Below are 19,456 nucleotides of genomic sequence, written 5' to 3'. Positions count from 1 at the left end.
GAAACCAGGGTTATCTGAAGTTCATCCAATTACTCCTTGCTTCTTCTTGCATAAATTACTGAATCCATTCAGTTCTGACTGGCTGATGTTTTGCGCAAAGTGTAACACCTACTATGACAGGCATGGTAGATGCATGGTAAATAGATCAAATAATTTGCTACGTAACATTCGATTAGAACTCCCAGAGGAAAATGTCTTGGGCTGCTGTAGAACTGTGACAATTTTAGTGGCAGAGTATTAGATACCCTGGAAAAACAAAATGAATGCAACTTGTTGGGGATTACAGGACTTTTCCCACCATAGTCACGGGGGATGAATGTAGGAATCTCCCCCGAAATTCATCCGCCCTCTCTCTAGTACCCAGCCAATGTTCTAATGCTGACACTTGGTAAATATCACCTTTGCCCTTAGCCGTACCTGGTTGCGCCTGTTTTCAAGTAGTGAAGTCTCATACACTTTGGCTTTATGAAGTACAATCCCGCAAAAGGTCAAATAGGCAGCAAAATCCTAAAAGCAAAAACAACATTGACACTGTGCAATGGAACTCAACATCAGGAATATACAATCAGCACAATAGAAGCAAAATACTGTGAATGCTAGAAATCTGAAAAGAAAAACACAGAAAGAGCTCAAGAAATCCAATGAGTTTGGCATTATCTGTGGTTAGACAAAAGAGTTTAATTTTCAAGATAATATGAATCTTCTTCGGAACTGAAGAGAGGGGTGGAAAAACAAAGAGTTTCATACTGCGGATAACCTCAATTAGTCTGAGTTTAATTTTCAACTCTCAATCTTCAGAAGTAATTAAGATTAATACTCAGACCACAGGAGAATCAATTTACTCAAAACATTTCAAAGGAAGAATAAAAACATAATTGTTATCTTAACAATGCTATAAATTCTAAATATTTGTCAATATATTGAGTAATCTGTATTAGTGAAGTGATTTGGCAGCTTCCTAATAGGATCAAAACACAAGTGTGACTTCATTAAATGGATTAGATATACACTGTCACAGCTAACACTACTCTTGCAATTGCTTTATATTCATAACAGCACAACTAAAATTTGAAGAAAATATTTATTATCCTGTTTATAACCAAATATTTGAATTCATATTGCCGCTAAACATCAGAAGGCACTCTTAATAAAATTCAGTGAGTGACTAATTAGAAACATCATCTAGAAAAGGGTTAATTGATACTCTAGAGATCCAGCTGACCAGAATCAATGTTAAAATGCTGAACAGCAATGAAGCTTTCAACTTCATTTGGATAGTTCAAGTTTCATCCATCTTCCTTGGAGTTCCTGGCCCCAGATAAAGCTACAGGTTGAAGATGGATTTGTGGTCAGAATCAGATTTACAAGACATTAGCCCACTCTGTGTAATTCAAGCTTGCTTTTTTAAAAATCAAAACTTCTCTCAATAGTGTTTGGATCCTAACCTGTCGAAGAACATAGATTTAGGAGCAGGCGTAGGCAATTCAGTCCCTCAAGCCTGCCCTGCCATTTAATACGATCATGGCTGATCTCATCTCAGCCTCAACTCCACTGTCTTGCTCATTTTCCATGACCCTTTAACCTGCTCCTTAAGTTTATCCACTGTCCCAGAATCTGCCGCACTCTGCACGAATGAATTCCACAGATTCACTAACCTTTCCTCTTCATCTGTTTTAAATCTGCTATCACTTACCTTAAAATCATGATCTCTCATTGCAGGGATTGTCCCACAAGGGGAAACATCCAGCGTATATCTACTTTGTCATTCCCCTTTAACATCTTATGTACCTCAATGAGATCTCCTCTCATTCCTCCAAACTCTAGTGAGTATAGGCCGAAAGTATTCAGTCTCACATTGTAAGACAAGCCTTTCATTTTTGGAATTAATCTATATTCCTATCAGAGGCATACACACCTGAAATATTAACGACAAGAATTTATATAACACAAAACGATATCTTAAAATTTTTTAATCTTTTTCAAATGTCAGGTAAGACTTGCATTCAGATTTAATTAAGAATGATTAAATTAGTCTGTTTTTCACTTTATTGATTGGAATGTGTATGTTGGTTAGAATATCAATGCATGATTCGAGAATTCAGCGCTCCCAGTGCAAATTGGAACTTGCAGAAGGGCAATTTCAAGCAAGTTGTGCTCCATTTGCCCTCCATCCTTTCAAAGAAAACACAGTGGGGCAGAGGTTAGCACTGCTGCCTCACAGTGCCAAGGACCAATCAGTCCACTTTTGGGCAAATGACTGTTAGGGGTTTGCACATTCTTCCTGTGTTTGCACGAGATTCTGCCTCGTGCTCTCGTTTCCTCCCACAGTTCAAAGATGTGCAGATTAGCTGGATTGACCATGAAAAGTTGTCCCATAGTGTCCAGAGATGTGCACACAAGATGGGTTAGCTGTGGGAAATACAGGGTTAGAGGGATTGGGTAGAAGGGTTGGGGTGCTCTTTGTAGAGGTGGTGTGGACTTGATGGGCCAAATGGCCTGCTTCCACACTGTAGGGATTCTATGATTATAAGCATTTTGCCCTCAAACTTGCTGCTCTTTTTTTGACCCATACAAGGGATCTATAATTCCCATCTGAATCAAGTCAACAACACCTCATTCATCACATCAGTACACAACTCAAAATAACTGGGAACTGGGACAAAGTTCAAGAGTTCTTTCAAAAATTGGCAGAACTACAAAGGACTCAAAAGCCTTTTTCTGTACTTGTAATATTTTATGCTTCTACTACTGACAAAGATGCATTTAATCAACCACTGTCTTATATTCTACACTGAATGATTGGAACTCAAAAATATTACCTTTTGCCCATTTGAGAAAAGACATTAGGTGCTTCTCACCATTATGAAACTCTACCTCAGTACAATCCCCCAATATGTTCAATTGTGGATGATTATCAGGAAAAAAATGTGGAGAAGGAAAAGAGAGATAAAATAAATACAAGGTTGTAGCAGCTCAACAAACGCTGAAAAATTACATTACCCAGGATTTGTATAGTTAATACCTAACCCAAACAACTGGGACTTTGCTGGCAAGTAGTATTCCAATTCTGTATAATTCAATTTGAGTGTGGTCTACCTTATTTGTTGCAAAAATAAAAATACAAAACACAGAGCTACTTTAACATAAAGCCAGTATTTACAGGCCTAATGCAACAATGAGAAATGCAGTGGAAGATCAATTTAATGTCAATCGATATACAACCAATTCACTTTTAGTGCAGGGATCTCATGGTTCCCAAAATGAATCCCATATTGGTTAGTGAAAGTGTAACAAATTCAGAGCTTCCTCTGTCACCTGACACAGTTGGTAACCTCACCTCTATTATACAGATACTTAGAAATACATTAGAAATTGTTTGATTTGATTATTTTCTTGATTATTACTGCACTGAATTTCCCACAATTGATGATGATGATGACTGAAATAGTACCACACTGTAGTATCAATTACGCTCTTGTCAAAATGATTGTCCAACTGCAGCATTTATGCCCAAAGCTCATTTTACTGTAAAAAGAAATTTCTAACTACTATTTATACTGTCCTTTACATTTCACTTCACAGACAGTACCATCTCCCTCTGGACTGGAGGATATAATAACTGAAGAGGTAATTCTGGGAGCATACATAGAGGAAATAATGAATTCTCTACTTGCAACAGTACATTTTTGGAAGGTAAATTCAGTGACAGATAAATCAGATGGATCCTGTAGCAATATTATACATCCACCTGAAAAGTGGTAAAGATGACTTAAACATTAATTGACTGTCTGAGAATACTGCTGGAACACAGTCTCACGATAATAGTTTCATTTCTTGCACCCCACTATCTGCATATATATCAGACCTCCACTGTAATAGATTAGACACAATATAAGAGTTAAGCTGTTTTTAAAATAAATCTCTTTTCACCTTTTAAATAAGCTTTGCAAATATTTGCTTTCATCTATTTTGCGTATGTTACACAGAGATGTGAACAAACCTTACTGATTTACCAGAAAATCTTCCACAGATCCAGCATGTAACAAGTGATCCTATTCTGCTATTCATTCAAGGCACCTGGCATAATATTGCTGGAATACATCTATAATTTAGAAATAAATCATCAGGCCTGGTCTCTTTGTACTAGATTAGATGATTAGATTGATTCCCTACAGTGCGGAAACAAGTCCACACTGACCCCCTGAAGAGTAACCCACCCAGGCCCATTCCCCTACTCCCTAGTAATGCACCTAACACTATGGGCAATTTAGCATGGCCAATTCACCAGACCAGCACATCTTTGGACTGTGCGAGGAAGCCGGAGCACCGGAGGAAACCCACGTAGACACGGGGAGAATGTGCAAAATCACGCAGACAGTCGCCCAAGGCTTGGTTTGAACCCAGACCCCTGGCGCTGCGAGGCAGCAGTGCTAACCACTGAGCCTGATTACAATTCCTTATCATTAAAGCAGATAAAAGGTTACTGAGAAATCAAAATTGAATTATTATATTTATTTTACCTTCTCATCTTTTTTAGTGAATGCTCCATTTGTTCCACATTTCTTGTTGATTGCTTGAGCAACACCAACAACCTGGTAAAATAAAATAATTAAACAGATGCTAGTTATAGCTATATGCACAGTAACTCTAACGAAAGTTCATACCGTTGTGTTGGAAATCTAAAATAACAAAGTACGTGGAATAATTAACAAAGCCCGATGAAATTACTGAATGTGTTGCATTCTGATTCCTGTATATTCATTATGTTTTGACTGTAACACAACGTGTCTAGCTGCAACTAAGAGAAAAAGCAACCAATAAAATTCAATGACTTTAGTGGAATTTCCCGTTCTTTTAAAAATTATGGAGGGGTGCGAGGAGAATGGGAGGTAACTCATCCAGTCAAACACACTCCCACACATGCACCCCCTCACAGACTTAAGACACTCTGCACTCACTAAACACAAACACACACACACACACACACACACCTCCCACCCCAGACAGACACACACACAGACAGACAAAGACCCACATGCACACATATATTTTGTGTAGTGAATTTTTTTGTACTTGCAGAGTTACATTGCACTGTGCTCAAAAACCACATCCATTCATGTAGAACTCTGAGCTCAAAAACTGCATGAATTTATGTAAAACTCTGTTATCTCACTTTTTAGATTGGAATCAATCTAAACATCAGGTCATAGACAGAGAACACAGGGGGCTAACACCTTCAACACATTGTCTAGCTAACACCATTGTTAACAGCTAACCCGAGAATGCAACTTTAAAAAAAAGGGTTTTGTGATTTTCACATGAAAGAAGTGAAACTATCACTGTATTCTAACAGATGAAAGGCTTAACAGACAATCAATTTTTCAATGTATAATTTCAGTTACATCACACTGCAAATTTTTACTATAAATTCTGTGTTAGGATCGAGCCCTCCACAATCACCTGATGAAGGAGCATCGCTCCAAAAGCTAGTGTGCTTCCAATTAAACCTGTTGGACTATAACCTGGTGTTGTGTGATTTTTAACTTTGTACACCCCAGTCCAACACCGGCATCTCCGAAAGTTGAGAACTGCTTTCATGCTATTTATAATACACTAAAACAAAATATACATACATGATAATCATAGATATACCAGGCTCAAGTGAGTTTTGAGAATATTTGTAGCTCAGGTTGAGATTCTGGATGCAAGTTTGCTCACTGAGCTGGAAGGTTCATTTTTAGACATTTTGTCACCATACTAGGTAACATTGTTAGTGAGCTTCCAGTGAAGCACTGGTGTTAGTGACCCGCTTTCTATTTATGTGGTTAGGTTTCCTTGGGTTGGTGACACCATTTCCTGTTCTTTTTCTCAGAGGGTGGTAAATGGGGACTAGATCAGTGTGTTTTTTTGACAGCGTTCCAGTTGGAATGCCGTGTTTCTAGGAATTCTGGTGCATGTCTCTGTTTGGCTTGTCCAAGGACGGGTGTGTTGTCCCAATCGAAGTGGTGTCCTTCCTCATCCATATGTAAGAATACTAGTGAGAGTGGGTCATGTCTTTTTGTGGCTAGTTGATGTTCATATATCCTAGTGGCTAGTTTTCTGTCTGCTTTGCGCAATTAGATTAGATTCCCTACAGTGTGGAAACAGGCCATTTGATACAGCCAGTCCACACTGACTCTCTGAAGAGTAACCCATCCAAACCCATTCCACTACATTTACCCCGGACTAATTGGCCTAACACTATGGGCAATTTAGCATGGCTAATTCACCTGATCTGCGCATACAGTCATAGAGTCATAAAGATGTTCATCATGGAAATGGACCCTTTGGTCCAACGTGTCCATGCCGACCAGATATCCCAACCCAATTTAGTCTCACCTGCCAGCACCTGGCCCATGTCTCTCCAAACCCTTTATATTCATATACCCATCCAGATGCATTTTAAATGTTGCAATTGTACCAGCCTCCACCACTTCCTCTGGCAGCTCATTCCATACATGTACTACCCTCTGCATGAAAAAGTTGCCCCTTAGGTCTCTTTTATATCTTTCCCCCTTTCACCCTAAACCCATGCCCTCTAGTTCTGGACTCCCCCACCCCAGGGAAGAGACTTTGTCTATTTATCCTATCCATGCCCCTCATAATTTTATAAACCTCCATAAGGTCACCCCTCAGCCTCTGACGTTCCAGGGAAGACAGTCCTAGTCTATTCAACCTCTCCCTATAGCTCAAATCCGCTAACCCTGGCAACATCCTTTTAAATCTTTTCTGAACCCTTTCAAGTTTCACAACATCGTTCCGATAGGAAGGAGACCAGAATTGCACGCGATATCCCAATAGTGGCCTGCACAGCCACAACATGACCTCCCAACTCCTGTACTCAATATTCTGACCAATAAAGGAAAGCATACCAAACACCTTCTTCACTATCCTATCTGCCTGTGACTCTACTTTCATGAACCTGCACTCCAAGGTCTCTTTATTCAGCAACACTCCCTAGAACCTTACCATTAATTGTATAAGTGCCGCTAAGATTTGCTTTCCCAAAATGCAGCACCTCGCAGTTATCTAAATTAAACTCCATCTGCCACTTACTAGTCATTGGCCCATCTGATCAAGATCCCATTGTAATCTGAAGTAACCTTCTTTCCTGTCCACTAAACCTCCAATTTTGGTGTCACCTGCAAACTTGCTAGCCATGTCTTTTATGCCCACCTCCAAATCATTTATATAAATGACAAAAAGTCATGGACCCAGCACCGATCCTTGGTCACAGGCCTCCAGTCTGAAAAACAACCCTCCACCACGACCCTCTGTCTTCTACCTTCAAACCAGTTCTGTATCCAAATGGCTAGTTCTCCCTGTATTCAATGAGATCTAATCTTGCTAACCAGTCTCCCATGGGGAACCTTGTTGAACGCCTTACTGAAGTTCGTATAGATCACGTCCACCATTCAGCCCTCATCAATCCTCTTTGTTACTTCTTCAAGAAACTCAATCGAGTTTGTAAGACATGAATTCCCACACACAAAGCCATGTTGACTATCCCTAATCAGTCCTTGCCTTTCCAAATACATGTACATCCTTTTTTCTCAGGATTCCCTCCAACAACTTGCCCACCACCAAAATCAGGTACCCTGGCTTGTCCTTACCACTCTTCTTAAACAGTGGCACTACATTAGCCAACCTCCAGTCTACCGGCACCTCACCTTTGACTATCGATGATACAAATATCTCAGCAAGAGGCCCAACAATCACTTCCCTAGCTTCCTACAGAGTTCTAGGGTACACTTGATCAGGTCCTGAGGATTTATCCACTTTTATGTGTTTCAAGACATCCAGCACGTCCTCCTTTGTAATATGGACATTTTTCAAGATGTCACCATCTATTTCTCTATATTCTACATTTTCCATGTCCTTTTCCACAGTAAACACTGATGCTAAATATTCCTTTTCTCTCCCCCATCTCCTGCAGCTCTACACAAAGGCTGCCTTGTTGATCTTTGTGGGGCCCTATTCTCTCCCTAGTTACCCTTTTGTCCTTAATATATCTATAAAATCCCTTTGGATTCTCCTTAACTCTATTTGCCAAAGCTATCTCATGTCCCCTTTTGCCCTCCTGATTTCCCTCTTTAGTATATTCCTGCTGCCTTTATACTCTTCAAAGGATTCACTCGATCTATCCTGACTATACTTCCTTCTTTTTCTTAACTGAACCCTCAATTTCTTTAGTCATCCAGCATTCCCTATACCTACCAGCCTTTCCTTTCACCCTAACAGGAATATATTGTCTCTGGACTCTCATTAACTCTTTTCTGAAGGCTTCCAATTTTTCAGCCATCCCTTTACCTGTGAACATCTGCCCCCATACAGCTTTTAAAAGTTCTTGCCTAATACCGTCAAAATTAGCCTTGCTCCAATTTAGATCTGTTCTATACTTTTCCATCACTATTTTAAAACTAATAGAATTATGGTTGCTGGCTCCACAGTGCTCCCATTGACTTTAAACCTAAATGTATAAACAAAAAGCAGGTCACTTACACCAGTGCTTCACTGGAGGCTCACTGATGATGTTACCTAGTATGGTGATTAAATGTCTGAAAGTGAACCTTCCAGTTCACCATCAAACTTACATCCAGATACCAGGCTCTGATTTGATAGCTACAGTGGATAAGGAGTCCGTTTTGTGTATTTATATCTATGTGCTCTTAAGACTTGTTTTTACTCTAGCGTGCAGAGCAGTGCACATAGAACATAGAAAAATACAGCGCAGTACAGGCCCTGTGTAGTCCAGTAGTCTGGTGTAGTGGTGGTCTATTCTTCCAGACTGTTCTAACTCCATCCATATTGTGCTATTGATGTTCAGTGATATGCTCCTCCATAATAACATTAGCAAGGTAACTCCAAGGTCCTGAAGTCCTAAAATCAGTCATGACATAAAATAACCAACTAAGCTACTTTGGTGAATGTTGGTTAAGGGACAATTAATAGACAATGTATATTTTTTCTCTTTAATAAGATACAGATTTCAAGAATAAGTTATAACAAAATGCTCTTATCTAATCAATGCATTTTATTCAAAGTAGATGAGGGGAGACTTCAATCAAATGATAACATATCTTTGGCAGAATTAATCGAATGCAAATGGAAACAAGCACTTGAACTTTGAAGCACATTAGTCTCTCTAATTAATGTTCCAGCTGCACAAGAAATTGTGAGCCAATATTCTTTATAGAAATCTTTCTTCTGTACAAATGTATTTAGATTCTCCTATGTGCAACTATACAAAACGCTAGCCGCTCTTGGAATATTGTGTACAGTTCTGGTTGCCATATTTCTGGAAGGATGTGGAAGCATTGGAAAAGGTGCAGAGGAGATTTACCAGGACGTTACCTGGTCTGGAGAGAAGATCTTATGAGGAAAGGCTGAGAGACTTGGGTCTGTTCTCATTGGAAAGAAGAAGGCTAAGAGGGGATTTGAACGAGACATACAAGATGATCAGAGGATTAGGTAGGGTGGACAGTGAAAGTCTTTTATCTAGAATGATGATGTCAGCTTGTACGAGGGGACATAACTACAAATTGAGGGGTGATAGATTTAAGACAGATGTCAGAGGCAGGTTCTTTACTTAGAGAGTGGTAAGGGCATGGAATGCCTGCCTGCCAATGTAGTTAACTCAGCCACACTAGGGAGATTTAAACAATCCTTGGATAAGCACATGGACGATGATGGGATAGTGTAGGGGGACGAGCTAAGAATAGTTCACAGGTCGGCGCAACCTGTTCTGCGCTGTATTGTTCTATGTTCTATGTTCTAAAACACATTCTGTGCACTAATTATCAGTAGCCAGAAAATCACATGAATTCAGAAATATATCACAAGAATTATAGACTGGTGAGCCTGACGTCAGTGGCGAGTACGTTGATGGCAAGATTCTGAGGGACAGGATTTACATGCATTTGGAAAGGCAAAGACTGATTGGGAACAGTCAACATGGCTCTGTGCGTGGGAAATCATGTCTCACAAATTTGATTAGACTTTTTTGAAGAATTGACAAAGAGGATTGGTGAAGGCAGAGTGGGAGACTTCAAAAAAGTATTCAACAAGTTTTGCATGGTATACTGCTTACCAAGGTTTGATCACATGGAATCCAGTGGGATCTAGCCAATTGGATAGAAAATTGGTTTTCAGATAGGATATAGAAGGTGCAAGTGCAGGGTTGCTTTTCACACTGGCGGCCTCAAGGATCAGTGCTGGGTCCACTGCTTTTCGTCATTGATATAAATGATTTGGATGTGAATACAGGAGGGATGGTTAATTGCGGACAATGAAGAAGATTATCTCAGAGTACAATAGGATCTCGATCAGATGGACCAATGGGCTAAGGAGTGGCAGATAGTGTTTAATTTAGATAAATGTGAGGTGTTGTCTTTTGGTAGAGCAAACCAGGGTAGGACTTATACAGTTAATGGTAAGGCCTTGGGGAAAGTTGCTGAACAAAGAGACCTGGGGATGCAGGTGCATAGCTCCTTGAAAGTGGAGTCTCAGGTAGACAGGGTGGTGAAGAAGGCATTTGGTTTGCTTTCATTGGTCAGTGCATTGACTATAGGAGTTGTAATGTCATGTCACAGCTGTACAGGACATTGGTGACACCACTTTTAGAATATTGTGTTCAATTCCAGTCTCCCTGCTATAGGAAATAAGTTAGAGTCATACAGTCATACAGATATACAGCACGGAAACAGACCTTTCAGTCCAACTCATCCATGTCAACCAGGTATCCCAAATAAATCTTGTTCCATTTGCCAGCACTTGGCCCATATCCCTCTGAACACTTCCTATGCATAAATGAATCCAGATGCCTTTTAAATGTTATAATTGCACCAGACTACACCACTTCCTCTGGCAGCTCATGCCATACATGCACTGTGCTCTGTGTGAAAAAGTTGCCCTTTAGGTCCCTTTTATATCTTTCCCGCTCACCTTAAACGTATGCCCTCTCGTTCAGGAGTCCCCCATCCCTAGGAAAAGATCTTGCCTATTTACCCTATCCTTGATCCTCACGATTTTACAAACCTCTGTAAAATCACCCCTCAGCCTCCAATGCTTCAGGGAAAATAGCCCCAAGCCTATTCAACCTCTCCCCGTAGCTTAAACCCTCCAACACTGGCAACATCCTCGTAATGTTTTTCTGAACCCTTCCAAGTTTTACAAGTATAGATGTCCTTCCTATAGCAGGGAGACCAGAATTGCACGCAGTCTTCCAAAAGTGGCACAGTGGTTAGCACTGCTGCCTCACAGCGCCAGAGACCTGGGTTCAATTCCCACCTCAGGCGACTGTCTGTGTGGAGTTTGCACATTCTCCCCGTGTCTGCGTGGGTTTCCTCCGGGTGCTCCGGTTTCCTCCCACAGTCCAAAGATGTGCAGGCCAGGTGAATTGGCCAATATAAATTGCCCATAGTGTTAGGTAAGGGGTAAATGTAGGGGTATGGGTGGGTTGCGCTTCGGCGGGACGGTGTGGACTTGTTGGGCCGAAGGGCCTGTTTCCACACTGTAAGTAATCTAATCTAATCTAATCTAATCTAATCCTGGTGAGTCACCTCTGCACCCTTTCCAATATGTCCACATCCTTCCTATAATGCAGCGACCAAAAGTATACGCAGTACTCCAAATGCAGCTGCACCGAGTCTTGTACAGCTGCAGCATGACCTCATGGCTCCGAAACTCAATCCCTCTATCAATAAACGCTAACACACTGTGCGCCTTCCTATCAACCTAGTGGTAACATCCAGGGATCTATGCATATGGACACCGAGATCTCTCTGCTCATCCACACTATCAAGAATCTTACCATTAGCCCAGTACTCTGCATTCCTGTTACTCCTTCCAAAGTGAATCACCTCACATTTTTCCACATTTAAACTCTTTTTGCCAGCTCTCAGCCCAGCTCTGCAGTTTATCTATGTCTTTCTGTGTATTCTTCAGCACTATCCACAACTCCACTGACGTTAGTGTCATCCACAAATTTACTAACCCATCCTTCTACACCCTCATCCAGGTCATTTATAAAAATGACAAACAGCATTGGCCCCAAAACAGATCCTTGCGATACACCACTAGTAACTGAAGATAGGGGAGACACTAAAGAAACATGTAAGATCGGGTTTAGGGCAATGTTATGAACATAGTTGATGTTAATATAGGATAAGTCAGATCCCACAGTAAAACATGGAACCCAACTTTATTTATTTTTAACTATGGTAATCAGTTACAGAACACATCATAAGATTATACTTTATACATAAAATATAAACTGTTTATCAAGCATGGAAAAAAACACTATTGCTCTATCTAAAAAGGTTGGAAAGGTATCTGCACAAAAACCAGGAAAAGGATTCAACTTCATGCTATTTCGTTTATCCTAACAACACCCTCATAAACATCTCAGCCCAGCAAAGATTCACTATCTCCACACAATGGCAAAACTGTAACTGCTATCCTTCTGGCAAGTTCCTGTGTATTTACTGGGTGCTTTGCTCCTTGAGACACCCTGAGACAATTAAAACAAAACTGCAAACTAAATTCACTATTACTTTAACTTCAGAGGAAATGTATGTGATTCCTAATTTTTAGGAGTATTGCAGGATTTTGTGCCACACATTTTACCTCTCCTGCTTCCACTCTCTGACCTACACATACACTGTTTGTCTTCTGGATTTTTCAGTTACTCTGTATGTCTGGGCCCTACTGGTAGGCAAAAGCACAATATTTCTCCTAATGTATCAAACCATCTGCATCCAAACCCTAAATCTTCACTACACAGTTTGCAAATCCACATCAAAAGCACAATTATGCAACTCTACCTCCAAACTCACAATCAACTCCAAAAATGAGCTACAAGCAACATTTTCCCTTATTAACACAAGAAAATGTAACTTCAAGGTTTACATCTTTCCTAATAGCTATCTACAAGAAAAATACCGAGGTATTATTAAGAGACCTTTTCATTTTCTACTGTAATCCCTCACTATATCTGTTCTACTTACACAGATTTTATCTAGCAGTAAAAATGTTTTTTACATAAAATACATCAAGACTTTGCATGAAAGTCGTATCCTACATAAGTCAGTTTTGATCATGAAATATGAGTTTCTGAAATATTTGCTCTTTATTAAACAGTTGTTTTGGTATTGTTTCTTCCTGCCCCATGAATGATTGTACAGCTGTAAAATCATTAAATCCGAATGAAACAGTCTCAGGTTTTTGATATGGAACTTTGCATTGACGGTTAGAAGATTATGCACCATATAAATAATAGTCTCCGCAGTACTGTTTAACATGTAGACTTCAAAATGTTGTGATACCAATACCAAACTCAAAGACTTTTTTCCACAGTTGAAAATTTCTACAGGAAATAATTCAAAATTTGAGGTAAGTGATGGACTAATCTCTGATCCTGAATATGCTGTGATATATCTGCATCAACACCAATGTCACTGACATCAATAGCAAATTTAAATGCTTTAATATAATTCAGTACCACTAAAACTGATATGATAATTTGTATAGCTTTCAAGTTGTCAAAGGCACTCTGACCCTCCTTTACTCTTTAGAATTCCTTGCCGATCTTTAACAATACTGTCAGGGGAGCCAATGCAGTGCTGAAATTCAGACTAAACTTCCAGCAGAATCTACTCAAGTCTATGAACTACAAAGTCTTTCGTTCATTTTGTCTTAAATATTGGCAAATCTAAGATAACCATATATTTGCTTCTCTGGGTGTTACTTAGCCTTGTCCCACATTGCAGTCCAAATATGTGACTTTTACTTTGGCAATTTGAGAACCAAGCTTAGAACCAAATTAGCTGTTTGTTGCAGAATGATTATTTTGTTGAAATGTTGTGAATGGTCTTCCCGGTTTTGGTTAAACACAACAAATCATCAATAGAGACAATGCAGTGGTTCAAGTAGAAATGTTACCATCTTTTTTTCAACCACAATCATGAACAGACAATAAGTACTCAAAATCCTCAGACCAAATTGTAAAAGTTGAGATGTATCTGTAATCTGTTAAAAGTACAGAAACAAAGGACACATAGTGAGTAAGTAATTCACAACGGGGTGGGGACAATTTAAGAATTGGGTGATCTGCCTATTTCTCCTTTACATAAATAATAAGAATATGAGAAGTCTGAATCATTCTTTTTGTTTCAAATGTAGAAATATATTGTTTCGTGACTCTAACTATGAATTAATGACTTCAGGCATAGCAGTTAAATTCACAGATAGCATAATGTCGCAAACAATTCTCAAAGAGCTCAACATGGTTTGCATTTAGTTAATCAATTACAAAAATGACATTTTGTTATGTAGCATGTTACACTTTATATAGCAGTTCAAGAAAATATTAGTTAATACATATAAAAATTTAAAAATAGGAGACTCGTCTATATTTTTGATGAGATGAGGTGGAACCTGTGAAAAACAACTTGAAACAGACCGAGCAGTGTTATGTCACCTTGCTGCTCACAATGTTATCAGACTGTGAGGCAATAATAGAAATAGAATTCCAGCTATATTGTCAAAACAGCTGATTTCAAATTCCCTAAAGTTATGATGAAGCTGGACAGTGCACTGCCAGGTCACACCTGAATAATGTAATATATACAGTTCTAGTCACCACAACATCAAAGGTCATCAGAGCTTAAAGGTACTGGAAAGTACAGAAACAAGACTCAGCCAATCTGCTCATTTTATCACATCACAACTGAATCATAACTCATATAGTGTCAGAAAATGACAATCACCTCATCTTCGTGATTCTTTATCGGCATCGATAGAATACTCTGTGTCTTGTACCCTGTGATCTGGTCAACTTCTGCATTGAATCTGGGATCCTGTGAGGGTTAGAGAACAGATCTGTAAGAGGTTAGTACATTATTTGTACAGAGAGATGCAAATATATTAAGTGAATGGCCTATACAAACTGATTTTTGATTTTGGATGATTCCCATCTGTTATGTATTTTAGCCTGCTATTTGAAATTGCAGCAATAATATCTGTCTTCTTCCTAAAAGGATATGTAACTTTGCAGATAGTTTTTCTTCACTTCTAGCATGTCACAATTATATCTTAAGAAGGCATTCTGCTCGAAAATAACCACCTACTGAGCAGCAATGTAGAACATATGGTCAAACGAAAATAATACTGGAAATTGATAATGTGATGGTTTATACTGGCACTCTCCTGTACTTGATATTTTGAGAGTTTTTTTTTCACAATCTGGTGCTGATACAGCCTATTTGTAACAGGAAATGAAGAATTTAGAATTAACAGCAAGATTAAAACAACAATACATTGATTATGTTATAAAATATAATTAACCTCACTCTGAAGTCTTTGTTAGTTCTGTTAAAAGAAAAGCTGTCTTCAAATAATATTGACATTCAATTGATTAAAAATAAGCACAGTTTGAAAAAAAACTTGCAAATATAACATGTTTTGTTTTACATATTTTCCCCCAGTTGAGAGTACGTGATGCACGATGGCACAGTGGTTAGCACTGCTGCCTCACAGCGCCAGAGACCTGGGTTCATTTCCCGCCTCAGGCGACTGACTGTGTGGAGTTTGCACATTCTCCCTGTGTCTGTGTGGGTTTCCTCCGGGTGCTCCGGTTTCCTCCCACAGTCCAAAAATGTGCAGGTTAGGTGAATTGGCCATGCTAAATTGCCCATAGTGTTAGGTGTAGGGGAATGGGTCTGGGTGGGTTGCGGGTCGGTGTGGGCTTGTTGGGCTGAAGGGCACATTTCCACACTGTAAGTAAGTAATCTAAAAAATTATCAGTGGAAGATTTACTATTAAATAGGTATAATTCTGAAATGAATGCATCTTTCACTAATCAGTGTTTTCACTGATTCCTGTACCAATTATTCAATATTCAGGAACAGTTCCACTGTATATTATTTGAATTAGTTGTAGTCATTAGTTTTGATGTCTCTCTCTGCAGCTGTCACATTGTATTCTGCACTCTGCTACCCTGATGCATTTTATAGTGTGTGATCTGTCAATATAGCATGCAAAACAACACTTTCCACTGTATTTCAATACATGTGACAAAAATAAATCAGGCAAACAAACAATTAATCAACCAATCATCATGGTGATCTTCCATTAACATTTAAACAACGACTTAAGTAAACGATCATGTATTTTTCTAAAATGAAACAACTATATAAAAAGCAGAGCAGTAAAGACTGAAAGCTATTATTTGACTTTTTTAAGCACTCTCCTCCTGTCCAATCTAAATGGATATTAAACACTCAAGTTAAGGCATTACATTAAAGAATTTAGATGTTAGGAATTTAAATAAAAGTTTGCAAAAGCTTCGATGATTTACAAGAAATTAGCAGGACATGCAAAGTACAAAGATAAACTAACCATTACAATTAATAGGCAGTATTTATCAACAAAATCACCATCATAAATTTAGATTAGATTAGACTAGATTCCCTACAGTGTGGAAACAGGCTCTTGAGCCCAACCAGTCCACACCAACCCTCCAGGGAGGAAACCAGAGCACCCAGAGGAAACCCACCCAGACACAGGGAGAATGTACAAACTCCACACAGTCACCCAAGGCTGGAATTGAATCTGGGACCCTGGTACGGTGAGGCAGCATGCTAACCACTGAGCGCCACTGTGCCACTCACACCCACGACCTTGGCGTTATTATCATGCCATTATGTGAAAGACTATATATAGAGTCTTTATATAATTAACTGTCCCAAGGCAGTTCACAGAAGCATTATAAAAGAAAATATTGCACTGAGCCACATAAAAGATATTAGGGCAGATAAGCAAAACTTTGAAGGAGTGTCTTAAAGAGGGCAATAGAGGGAGAAACATTTAGGGGAGAATTGCAAAGCTTAGATCCAAGTAGTTGAAGACATGATTGCAATAGTGGAAGCGACTAGCACTGGGGATATTCAAAATGTCAGAATTAGAAGCACACAGATACTGTAGAGGGTTGTCAGGCTGGAAGAGATTGTAGAGATAAGAAAGAACTTCATAATAAGGATAGGAATTTTAAAATTGGGGTGTTATTTGTCCAAGAGTTAGGGTAAGTCAGCAAGCACAGGGTTTGTGAACAGCATTTGGAATGAGGACAGAGACAAGCAGGGTTCTGGATGACTTCAAGTTTAGAGAGGGTCAAATGTGGAATCTGGGTTGGAGGGTCTTGGAATAGTCAACTTCAAAGATAACAGAAGCATGTCAGGTTTCAGTAGCAGATGTACCGACACAGGGGGATGTTATGAAGATGGAAGTCTGTGGTCCTAGTGCTATATGTTGAAAGCTTATTTCTGTGTCAAATATAGCACAATGCTTAGAAGGAATCTGGTTCAACCTCATACAGTTGCCAGGGAGAGGGATAGAATGAGTGAAATTTGTGGCTTCTGACTTCCCAAATACTTAATTATTGAATTTAGGGACCATTTACTGAATCATTTGACACTGCTGGGACATTGTCCTGAGAACATTGTAGACACACAACCTCTTTGTAGGCTGGTTTTCAACATTTCAGAAAGCAAAAAATCAAAGGTAAATTTGATTTTCTTATAAATAATTCCCAGAGGTGGCAAAATCAACAATTGAAAAAGGGTTACATCAAAATGTTGACTTCACCTCCTGATGCTGCCTGGCTTGCTGTGTTCTTCCAGCCTCCTGCCTGTTGACTTTGAATAGGAGAAAGTGAGGACTGCAGATGCTGGAGACCAGTGTTGAAAAATATGGTGCTGGAAAAACACAGCAGGCCAGGCAGCATCTGAGGAGCAGGAGAATTGACGTTTTGGGCATAAGCCCTTCTTCAGATTCCTGAAGAAGGGCTTATGCCCGAAACGTCGATTCTCCTGCTCCTCGGACGCTGCCTGGCCTGCTGTGTTTTTCCAGCACCACATTTTTCAACAATTGTTGACTTTGAATTCCAGCATCTGCAGTTTTATTTTGTCTTTAACTTATATTAGTTCTCAAAACACAGAAATTCATGCCACCAATCAGTAGAAAGACTCTGATCTTTTTTCTTCTGTAAGATTTGATATGCAAAGTGCCTTTCTTTGGACAATAGAATCAATGCGAAAAACACTTCACTGCAATCGCATTGTCTGAAGCCACTGCACGGAGCTTTTCTAAAGTTCCTGTAAAGTGATTAAGTCTATATCTGTGCAGTCAAAAAAACCTGAGTTGTTCGTACCTCATATGCATCTTTAATGTTCAGAGGCTCTCCTGTAGCCGCTACATATCCGACAATTCCTTTGTTCCATTCTAATCGGATGCAATTGTTTGAAGTTTCTTCAGGTGTGGAACCTTCTGCAACATCGAAGAGCTGACTCACAAGAAACTTTTCATTTGAGCTGTCCTCGTGCACGAGGAAGAGTGAATACCTGTCAGCAGCAATGACTTCATTGATGTGGAGAAAGATTTTGTGACAGAGCACTGTAACATCCAAATGGCTGGAAATATCCTTGACAAGCTCTAAAAGTCGGGAACACTGGTCGTTGACGGGGACGGCTTCACAGGCAGGCTTGGGAAACTTGATTGGCATCTGTTCTTTTCTATCTGGGTCAAAGACAAATGTTAAACCCCCGACAGAATCTTTAACAAGCATGGGTCTCAGGGGTCTGTCAAATTCTGAAGCAGATATTTTCCTTGTAGGTGTTCCAGGCGTGGCACTCTCAGACTGGGCCATTTGATGCATAGGGCTGAGGTCTCTCACAGTTTCATTTGTAGTGGGAATAGCGTGCACTCTGTCTGCAAACCATGCATTGACCATCTCCCTGTGAAACACCACATAGAAAACAGAAATGCTGCTTATTCATGGTATCACTTATTTCTCAAGGTTTGCTATAAGAAACTTTACATTGAAAATGACTAGTAGCTGACATTAACTGCAAATTTATTAAGAAAACAGTCTGCATGGCTCGAAACATGGATCCTCAGTCAAGTCTCTAAAAGATATATTTAAATGGTAAAAATGCTAGCTCCGCATATATGCTGTAAGGAGAATGTGCTAATCAGCCTACAATGGCTCGGGTCCCTACAGGCATGACAAATAAAGGATCTGGCAGGTTGGAATCTAGCGACCGGGTCTATCGTTAAACACTTTTACAGTAATTGGACTATGTGATTTCTGTAATCTGTGGCTCATTTTTCCTCTATGCTGGACAGGCTCAATTAATTTCCTATAATCCAACAGCGATTTATTAAAGAATGTTTCCGAGAAAGAGGTAGCAATGAATAAATGTTTAATTGAGGGAGCAAGTGAACAGGAAAGTGCATGGCTTTAGATGGTCAGGGTAATATTGACTTTGAGCAATAATATGAAGTGTGCAATATTGAACCAGAGTCGTTATTCATCTCTCCAGATTTCGATTTCCATTGGAAAGCAAAAAGTGACATACAG

At 39.5% G+C, this 19,456-nt stretch overlaps 1 protein-coding gene across 2 annotated transcripts in view; it reads right to left on the bottom strand.

The window, feature by feature from the left end:
• Nucleotides 1-19,456, bottom strand: part of pde5ab (phosphodiesterase 5A, cGMP-specific, b) — a 115,312-nt gene that overhangs the window by 62,675 nt on the left and 33,181 nt on the right. For both annotated transcript variants that reach the window (XM_072589658.1, XM_072589753.1), the window contains exons 2-5: nt 18,248-18,830; nt 14,808-14,897; nt 4,521-4,592; nt 418-507 (exon numbers count right to left, since the gene is read on the bottom strand). In XM_072589658.1, coding sequence (XP_072445759.1) covers nt 418-507; nt 4,521-4,592; nt 14,808-14,897; nt 18,248-18,830 — 835 coding nt within the window. The remainder of the gene's footprint in view (nt 1-417; nt 508-4,520; nt 4,593-14,807; nt 14,898-18,247; nt 18,831-19,456) is intronic.

The sequence above is a fragment of the Chiloscyllium punctatum genome, chromosome 1 (genome assembly GCF_047496795.1).
Source record: "Chiloscyllium punctatum isolate Juve2018m chromosome 1, sChiPun1.3, whole genome shotgun sequence".
NCBI lineage: Eukaryota > Metazoa > Chordata > Chondrichthyes > Orectolobiformes > Hemiscylliidae > Chiloscyllium > Chiloscyllium punctatum.
This window is presented reverse-complemented; position numbering and strand designations above follow the sequence as displayed.